The sequence below is a fragment of the Gavialis gangeticus genome, unplaced genomic scaffold (genome assembly GCF_001723915.1).
Source record: "Gavialis gangeticus isolate Ggan-Ray unplaced genomic scaffold, GavGan_comp1, whole genome shotgun sequence".
Lineage (NCBI taxonomy): Eukaryota > Metazoa > Chordata > Crocodylia > Gavialidae > Gavialis > Gavialis gangeticus.
Genome location: NW_017729022.1, coordinates 54,452,489 through 54,463,067, shown reverse-complemented (window position 1 = coordinate 54,463,067; position 10,579 = coordinate 54,452,489). Strand labels below are relative to the sequence as shown.

The window sequence follows — 10,579 nt, the reverse complement described above, 5'->3', positions numbered from 1 at the left end:
GTAGTCCCAAGAATTTAGCTGTCCCCCCACCCCACCCTTCAGTGCTGGCTCAGAAACCCCCAGAACAAGCTCCCTCCACTTTTCTCTCCTTTCACCCTCCCCATTCTGAAAACAGCACCAGGAGCGGGGCTGCACTGCCCTGCCCCTGGAGCATGCTGACATAAGTTAATGAAGGCAGTCCACTTTGGAGCGTCTTCATCTGAACCCTCATATAATGAAGGTTCATATTATTGTGGGATTGGGCCCTTTTAAAGCACTCTACAGCTATGAACTTCTGTAAGGGCATGGCTGTCGAGCACTTTCAGTGGCTGATCATGCGACAAAATGTCATTTGTATTAGTGCCCCATGTGACTCACTCAAGGTCACTCAGGTAGCTTTTGGCACAACCACAAACTGAACTTGGGTCTTATGAGCTTTAGTCTGACATCTTAAGTACAAGATGATCATGCTTAATACTTTGCACCCATACAGAAGTTTGTATCCTTCAAAAAAACCATAGTCCAAAGGCAGTTGAACAATTTCAACTTCTTTTGACTTTCATGAAGGTTGCCTTCCAGCCTGTCTCCCTGGTTCACATCATAAAATAATGTTACAGGCAAGGCTGCACTGCTGTAGTCCATGTTGCCTCTGTTGCCAGTATGGCAGGCTCATTTTGATTTCTAAACTGCTTAATTTTACATTAGATTAAGCCAAGAAATTGCTATTTCAGGATCTGTATACTTCTTATGTCAGAGACATTTGGGGTTTTGGCTAGAAATGTTTGCATTTGTCTTTGAACTTGGATATTTTACTGTTTAACATCTAATTATTTATTCATTCATAGATCACGATATGCTTTTAGTTAAATGCATTCAGAAGCATTTCTCAAGTATTAGTCACTAGGGGTGTGCAAAATGGGCGCTATTTGATTTAGATTCAACCCGAATAGGGGACAGTGATTCGATTAGTTGATTCGGATCACTGTCCCTGATTTGGTTTGGCTGAATTTGAATCTGAAGATTCAATGCTGATTCAGAGAATCAGCGATTCAGACATAGACACAGCTTTAAATGTTTTTTCTACATGCCTTGAGGAAGCTGGCATGGCTTATGATCACTGCGATGCTGGGGTGGATGGAGCATCCCACAGGATGCGGGGCGGGGGTCCCATGTGCTCGGTGCTGAACCCAGAATTGGACTGGAAGTACACTGGTCCACTTCTGGTCTGCTGGGGAGCACACAAGGGGGCCCCCCACACCCCTCCGGCTTGGCAATCAGCCACAGGGGGACCCTGGGTGTTTCCCCCAATCCCAGGAGGTAGCAGTCACTGAACCGGAGGGTTGTTGGAGGGGGCCACCTGCACGCTTCCTGGTGGACCTGGAAGTGGACCGGAAGTGCTTCTGGTCCACTTCTGGGTCTGCTGCTGAGTGTGCTGGGGGCCCCAACATGCTTCTGTGGGACACTCCATCCACCCCAGCATCACAGTATTCATGAGCCCCTGCCACATAGAGATATGTAGAAAAAACATTTAAAACTGTCTTTGTAGTCAAATTGCTGAATCTCTCTGAATTGATTCAGAGGGTTCTGATTCGATTTGGAGAGATTAAAGGGTCCTCTGATTTGATTCAGATTCGGAGATTTGGTCACTGAATCAGGCCAAATCTCTGCTGAATCAAATCGGGGACTGAAGCTTCACACAGCCCTATTAGGCACCCAGTGGAATTGTGTAAGCATCTAACCTGCATTCATTTCAGCTAGGATTAGGCACCAATGTGCTTTAAATATCCCACTAAGTATTTAGGCACCCAAATATTTCTAAAACTCTGGCCCTAAGAATGCTGGCCTCCATTCTTGGCTTTATGGCTGACTGCCTGTGTAAACCTGAGCAAGTCTCTTACCTTTTTTGTACCTTTTGGTTGATTTTCTAAAACAGGGAAAATACCTCACATCACAGGAGAATTGAGCTGTAATTGATACTTTTCAATATGGTTTGAGATCCTTGGATAAAAGGCACTAGAGAAATAGAAGTTTCCATTATTACCATTAGACCTAGCTACCTATGGAGAATCTTGGCTCTGCAGTTGTCTACACATGATGTAAAAGTTTTGTAAGCTGCTAAGAAGTATGCAGTTTCCTGCTGTTAGATCTGAAAGAAAAAGCAGTATAAGTATTCACAATCTTTTTAAACAGGTTTTTTTCTCCTATTTCCCCCCCCATCTATTTTGGAAGTTTCAAAAACTCTTCATAATGTTTTCAAAGATAAGAATATGTCAATGAGCTCCAACTGGGATCACAAGGACTCTTTAACTCATAGAGATATAAAGTCAAAAAGATTATTCTTTATGTCTAAGAATGGGAATTAAATCTTCCTTCCTCTCTAACATTTGGGCCATGGTTTCTCCTCCTTTCTTCTTCCTTCCCTCCGAGTTGTCAAACAATTTTGTTTCTAGTCAGAATCTGTGAAAGCCAGAATATCCCTATCCAAACCTAAAGTGGATGGAAAACCTTCTGCTTTCTCACCTGCAATCATTGGCCATCCTTGAGCCAGTTCTACCTTCACAATTTATGACTGAATTTATTTGCTGTCTCTGTGCTTCTTCTAATTCTTGATCTCTGACACATCTGTCTTGTGCTGCTTCTCTTGGTGCAGCAGGACTAGGTAGGAAAAACTAATTTCCCATGCAGTTAAGGGTGATCCCAGCTGTGAAAAGGCAGGTTGAGATAGATCTGGCTCTGCTTACAAGCCTAGATTTAAAGTGCTTTGGACAGAAACTGTTCCTTTTTCCTGGTTGGGCTGCTTCTCTTAAGTTTCCCAAACACTGAGGAATTGGCTGGGTATTTATGCAGTCAGGATCCATCATTATTTTGGGATTAAACTAGAAACCACTGGTAGAAAATCAGGCATGTTCTACAACTTTAACTTCAGGGTTTAAAACAGAAATGGACTAGCCACTTCATTTGAGTTTTATGTCACTGAGGGAAACAAATCTTTCGAACCCTTTGTAAGAATGGCTGTTTAATTAAAGCTGTCTGTTCATTTTCAGATCAATGAGAAACTGTTTTGGATTTTGTTTTTTTGAAAAAAATCTGCCAAGCAAATTGAGCCTGCTTCTGTAACAAAGAATGAGGCATAAATGAACCTTAAACTCAGTGCTAAAGACTGTCTCTGGTTTCCATATTTTTATTTGATAGCGTTTTAGTGAGAACTATTCAGAATCTAAATCGTACTGGTGCTGTTCTCTTAAGATTCATTTTAAGACTATCAGTCCTTCCTCAACACTTCCATATGATGAGGATGTTCATAAAATGAAATATCACACTTCACCCATGTCCAAAAATAGGTGTTCTGAACAAAGGATGCCATGGAGGTACGTGTTTACAAAGAATGACAACATCCTTGTTCAGGGAGAACTGAGACAGACTGAAATATATTTCACGTTCACTAATATCAAAGGGTGCTCCTGTCAGCACTTAAAACTCTTGAGTGTCTGGCTGGAAAGTCTGGTTTCTGCACTCAGAGTCAAACCAGTTGACATATTTGAGGTCAGGAAGGAATCTCCCCTCACCTCAGAGTGATAAGGACTATTGGAATTTTTTTTTCTTTCCCATCCTTTTTTGAGAATAACCTGAGCATATTTTAGCTCACATTCCCTACCATTGGAGTGGCATGGCATTAGCGGTACCCTTGTCTCTCCTGCCTTACCAAAGAAATGTTATTGGATTTTTTTTTTATATGGTGCTTTATGGCTTTAGGGTGTGAATACTCACAGAGGATGATTTTGTGGACTCTGGACGAATGGTTACCTGTGTATGCAAAAGACTGGACTGGATGGCCTGGGAGGGCCTTTCCATTTCAGTATTCCTATACACATTGTTCAGTCTTTGGTCTGTGTGTTCTTCAGATATTTGAGTGCCATTGATCACCCATGTTGATTGTGCTCGTGTGCTAACCTACTGCTAATATAAGCATTATCAAGCTTAATCTAGGATAACAGTAGCTAGCTAAATATTTTATCTAGGTTTGTTTCCAGGCTCCTTTTTTCCATAGTAGTCACTAGAGCAGCTCATCTTCAGATGTTGCAGCCCTATCCCCCAGTACCACTAACTGCAGGTGGCTGATGATAGACATCTCAGGATTTGATAGTGAAAATATTGTAATTAGATTAAGAGGACCAAACAGCCAAAACTAAAAAAACAAAAAAAAAAGAAAAAGAAACAGAAACCACATTAAAGGAAGTGATAAAAAGGCAGACTAGATAATTGTCAGGGAAACTAAATGTACCAGATGAAAGTGATCAGTCCCTATTCATGTTAAGACTATGAATGAAAAGAGAATTGCAAATGGGAGTTGCATTATACTGGAGAAGCAGTTGGCAACAGACCCTTCTAATTAATATTGGGTAAAAGTTTTATCCAAAGACTCAAATGAGAAAGATCTGTCCTTGGCTTTATTCTGGCTGAGTTTAAGGATAAAAATCAGCTGCTAAAGACATTATCTCAAATAGGCATCAAGGAACTGTTCAATGACCTATCTGTTATACCTTATGTGACTAGATGGGAAATGATCTGTATGCCTTCAGTGTAGAGCATCCCCAATATGATGGATGATATGGATCAACTGATGACCTTTGAACAGTTTCCAAGCCCACTTTAGTTTGGAATCAATAAGTTTTATATTCTCCTTAGAGTAAAAATGCTGTTTAATTCACAGAAAGCTCAATTCAACTGGGATCCGGAGACAGTAGGACTTATACATGGCTCATTTTTCTGGGGTTATATTGTAACACAGATTCCAGGAGGATTCATCTCAAACAAATTAGCTGCTAACCGGTAAGATAAAATAATGAGACAAATCAAACAATTAGTGTGATTGCTTTTTTGCTGTTTAATGGCTGCTGGGATGGGGTCAAACTGCATTGCTTTTGCTGATCTAAGTGCTTATAACTGCCTACGTCCCACTTAGAACATGATTCAGACTGGTCTTGAGATGTCTAAGTACCTAGCTATGGTTAATCCCTAATATTAATTAATAATGCTTATTTATCATGCTAACTTTGCATTGGAGCCTGTATTCTGTTACTAAGTTGTGGGATATATTTTCAGAAAAACAAATACAAATATAACAATGTTCCCCAGACTTTAAATGATATTTTAAACATTACATTTCATGGTGTTTTGTTTTACTTCTTTGTGAAATTAATTCTTTGCTCCTCTTCAATTTATTTTTTTGTAAACAACCACAATCAAATGTAATTGTGATCTAACTGTATTACATAAGTGAATTGGTTTTCTAGGTATATACTGTGCTATTGATGCACAAAGCATAATGTTTCTGTGGCCATATGACTTTCATACTCCTGGTACATGCTCATTTAAAAGCACCATGGGATCTGAGCTCCAATCCCAACAACTGCAATTCCAACTTGCCTGCATGACAGAAGGTATGATTTTAGGATCAGGAATTGGATCCCAATCATGTTCTTTCTACTTGCAAGTGCAGTGGATTATTATCCTGGGCTTTCCCTGCACAGGCCAGTTGAAAGCTGGGTGGCTGCAGCCCTGTGTCCTAGTGTGACCCTGTACAGCCTCAGGGCCAGGGATGACAATAAGCTAATTGTTGGCTCCAGGCCTAGGGCAGCCCCAGACATGCCACATGTACAATTTATGGTGCCATACAAATTACCTGGAAACCTACTCAACATTATGTGTAGAACATTTGTATGGCTGGTTTGCAATTTTATGGTACCTTCTAAAGGGTGTACACATTGCACCTTTGCCATTTTTGCCACCATTAACACATTAATTGCAGTATACATGTAACTTATAGAGGGGCCCTCAGAGTCATTGAGCAGAATGACTATCAGAAGTGGGTTTAGAATTCTGGATCTTTTGAGAAAACTGGGTTTTCAAGAACCTACATTAAAAGGGTATTTCCATTTACAGTAGTAACATTAGAGTTTGTGTGTAAAGATGTGCAATTTTTATGCAACCATATTTTACAATGTCAGTCTACGTGAACTCATCTTCTACCCTCATTTTCTCTTTTAGAAGTCATGAGATGAGCTTGTTAAGACTCTGATCTGGGACTCAAGACATACGGGGTTCTATTTTTTGGCTCCATTACCTATTCTCTTTCTCACTTGGACAAGTCACTTGATCTCCCTGTGCTCCTTCTGTAAAGTGGGGATGATATTTCCTAACTCCTGTCCTTTGCTGATCTTATCTGTTTAGATGGCAAGCTCATTGAAGAAGAGGCTGTCTTGCAGCATGAGATACCTAAGACCCTTTATATTTTGGAGCTGTTGGTTGTAGCCATGTTGGTCTAAGGACATAGACAAACAAGGTTATTTGTGTAAATGTGATATCTTTTATTAGATCAACTGAATAGTTGGAAAAATTCAGTTGGTTTAACAGAAGATAGTACATTTACCCAAATAACCTTGTCTGTCTAAGATCTTTTAGGTACTCAAATAATTTATAATAATAATTTCAGGTTCAAATGCACATCAAAACAGCTGAAAACCATGAATGTAGCCTGGATTTGCATCAAAACTATTCAAAACCACACATTTCCCTTTTTTAACTTGCAAAATACTGCATTAACCCACATTTACAAAGATCACTATTCACTCAAAATATTCACAAACTATTTAATGACATTGTACCTTTTAATTTACCACTCTCTATTAAATGTGTCGGCCTACACTAGGGTACCTTTTTAATTTGTTCATTGTCATATGGTAATAAAGAGACCCAGAATGTGAAGCATATCCTGATACCAGCTTTCAGGAATAGGACACCATTGGTCAATGGAGTCCATCATTTAAGAACTCTGTTCTGATTTCACAGTGACAATTTTGCCAGGGATCAGAATGATGATGAGAAAAGAATACATGAATGAAGTAAAAGAATATTATTATTTTTAGCCCTGGCAGAGACCAATTACTTTTACATAACACATAGTGAACTGCTGGCAGAATGCTTGCTGGTTTTTGATACAGTACTTGTTCTCATAAATAGTAGCAAAACACTGGTTAATTCCATTTCAGTCGCTCTTAAATGGTGTCTTTGGCATACAAAGAAACTGAATGAAATAAAGTAATATGGAATGCAAATTCTGTTATTAATCATGCATGTAACAAAGATCTGGCTTTTTGCCATCTATGGATAATTACTTTTCTTGTTTTTATCTGTATTTTTACATAATACACTGTGCTGCCTACATTATTCCCTAAAATGCATAATATATCTCTCGATGGCAAGAAGTGATGATAATGGAAAATTAAATTAAATGGCAAAACATTTCTCCTGAATGAGATTCGTTCCTAAAGATCCTTGCATGATAATTCATCTCCTTTCTTTTTTGGCACTCCAATTATTAGAGCACTTTCCCTTTTAACTCTGCTCAATTCACTGTTATTTTCACCCTTTCCATCTAACCCCAGCTCATGGCTGCTGTGTTGATCCATTGAGCCCTTCTATAACACATTTTACACCAGTCTGGATTGGGGCTCTCTTATTTTTGATGTTTGTATAGAATTTAGCACAATGCAGACCTTAGTCCTTGAATGGGGTTGCAGACACTACTGTAATAGTAATAATTGTTAGTAATAGTAATAATAAATATATTATTTCAGGCTTCAAAAAGCCAAGATTCATATTTTTACCTGGGAATGAAATTACCAGAGGGAGACTGTAATGTAAAAGTACCAATATCCTTGTAAAAAGAAATATGTAATAATAAAGTATGTAATAATAGCCCAAGAAATGAAAAGTGATTTCAACATTTTAAATGTTTGTTAAGAGGTGGTCAATAACTAGTTATGTATATCAAGACCTGTTGAAGTATCTGGCAGAAAAACTTTAGGGAGGATAAGTTGCTCAAAATGACAATTTCAGGTGAAAATCTATAGGGGAAATAAAAGCCCCAAACCTTTCAATTAGAGAGAGACTCTCATGTATCTTTTTCAAACAAGAAGTCAATCACATACTCAAGCCAGTTAGAATGGTTAGGCTTCTATCAAATATGCTGTAGGGGCAAGATGGCTGTTAGATAATGAGTAGCAAAATTTCTGGCATCGTCATAAATAGAAATTTGGGGCAGTCAAAGCAGGTCTCCTTTAGTCTTTGGCTGAGTCTCTGCTACCCTGTGTCTTAGATCAAGTTAACATAACCTGAAGGCTGCTCTAACATTTGCAATTGGTGAAAGTCTCCAGGAGATCTCTTGACCAAAGCCATAGCTGTATGTGCTGTATAGCACTGGGACCAGGTACTCCAATTCTATGCCTGCCGACAACTTGGGTTTTCAAATGGGCAACTATGTACTGTAACTTTAAATGTACCATGGCACTGGAGATTGGCAAACATTCAGTTTGTTCCAAGTAGGAAATGATGGTCTTGTGGTTCAGTTCAAGATACGTTATTTTCCATGTCTATTGTTACTGTCATTTATTATGTATATGGTGCAGTAAATGTGCACTGCTCTTTACTTAAACTCAAAAAGAAAAGATCAGGCCCCTGCTTGAAAGAACTCACAGTCAGACTTAGGTGAATGCTGGGTTAGATTATCCTTGAACTCTTCTTTAAAAAATGCCTTGACACCCATCTTGCTGGGGTCATTTGATCCCAGCAGTCTTTCCTGCCCATGTGCAGGGAGTCTGGACCCAATGATCTGTAAAGTCCCGTCCAGCCCCTAACAACTATGAAACTATTAATGTTGACTACTCAAGAATATTGCTCATATTTGTAGACACTCTCCCTTGTAGCAATTGCTTATATAGAAAAATCACATTAGGAAATTAATACAATTTCAACTGTTTTCTAAAGCAAGTTAGCATCTAGAAATCAAAACAGCCAACATTATCCTCGCTTTAGGAAAGCACTTAAACAAATACTTAACATTAAACAGATGCTAAAATCTTGATTTCAGTAAGATGTAAGCATATACTTAAGCTCTCTCTTGGATAAGGAAGATTTCTTAAATCATGCCCTATGTAACCATCTCCTTCATGACAAACCTCTAGCATTTGGTCTGAGGACTCCAGTTTGAGAACTGCTGATGTAGAAGTAAAAACAATAGTCTTCTTTTGTACCATTTAAAAAGTGTATGTGAAGCTCCTGTTCTATGCAGAGAAGAATAGTTGTATGCATTAGGGGACCTAACTTAAGGTTGGAATCAACCTGACTGTTGTAACTGTTGCCTTCATAGTCAGGACTGAATTTGACTCAGTGCAGACTCCTTTTCAAATATAGCATGACATTATTCCAGTGTCCCCTTGGTCAGGTGAACGATAATTATATCCACATTCATGTTGCTTTTTCCCACAGGGTATTTGGAGCAGCTATTTTCCTAACATCTACACTGAATATGTTCATCCCTTCTGCAGCAAGAGTTCATTATGGCTGTGTTATGTTTGTAAGAATTCTACAAGGTCTTGTCGAGGTAGGTGCACCTAGCATTTGGGGCTGATAATAGTCATTAGTTTTTGAAAGTTCATTTTTGTAATGTCAGCAAATGATGAATTCAGGTTTTCTAAATAATCCACATTTAATTATTTTTCATGCAGAAGTAGTATATAATGAGTATTTTTATTAGGAAATGGCTGTTTTTGGAACATTTGTTATGCTTTTAGGATGAGGATTTTTGAATTATGCTGATTTACATGTTTCAGTTAGTCTTAGATATAAAATAAAAACACCAGGTTTATGTAAATGAAAGTACATCTATTGCATTTAATTATATCATTCACTGTACACACTGAATAGCAAATAACATTTTCGCCAGGGCACCTTATCACTTTTGTGCTGCTTCAAAAAACTTCACAGTCATTGTACACAACCAGCAAAGATCCTCATCTTTCTCAACTCTTTCCACACCTCCTCCCAATGTTGACAAGTAATTAAACTGTTTGAAATTAACAGCCTTTGTCTATAGTAAAAGTGAAATAAAATAACATCCTGTGATGTGTATGTGAAATATCTGCTAGGGTGTGACCTACCCAGCATGCCATGGGATGTGGAGTAAATGGGCCCCTCCACTGGAGAGAAGCAGGCTTGCGACCACATCATTTTGTGGTAAGTCTACAGATATCTAGATTTTCTAACCCTGTGTTTGCACTTCATTTGTATTTCATGTTAGAAATTTTTTATTCTATTACCACTTTATAAAAAAGATGTAACTTGAAAGTGAAATGTAAACCTCCTAAGTATTGACATGAAATTGAGTTGGGAGGTGAGGAAACTCTGATAGTGAGTGTGTCATAGAATCATAGAAAAATGGAGCTGGAAGGAACCTCAGGAGGTTATCTAGTCCAACCCCCTCTGCATCTCTATATAAAGCATCCGATCCATTTCCCAACGGTGGAAAGTCCACAACTTAAGTAGTCTGTTTCACTGCTTAGCCATCCTTATACTTAGAAAGTTTTTTTTTCTAATATCCAACCTAAATTTCCCTTGTTACAGTTTAAGATGCTTATTTTTTGTAGTGTTCCCTGTGTCCACTGGGAATAGTCTATCTCCATCCTATTTCTAACTACCCCTCAGGTGTTTGAAGATGGTTCTTAGTCCCCCCACAATCTTCTCTTCTCCAGACTAAATAATT

General features: G+C 38.6%; 1 protein-coding gene across 2 annotated transcripts in view; it reads left to right on the top strand.

The window, feature by feature from the left end:
• The window catches only part of SLC17A8 (solute carrier family 17 member 8), a 39,188-nt gene that overhangs the window by 12,178 nt on the left and 16,431 nt on the right, over positions 1-10,579 (top strand). For both annotated transcript variants that reach the window (XM_019515000.1, XM_019514999.1), the window contains exons 3-5: positions 4,691-4,809; positions 9,307-9,421; positions 9,966-10,053. In XM_019515000.1, coding sequence (XP_019370545.1) covers positions 4,691-4,809; positions 9,307-9,421; positions 9,966-10,053 — 322 coding nt within the window. The remainder of the gene's footprint in view (positions 1-4,690; positions 4,810-9,306; positions 9,422-9,965; positions 10,054-10,579) is intronic.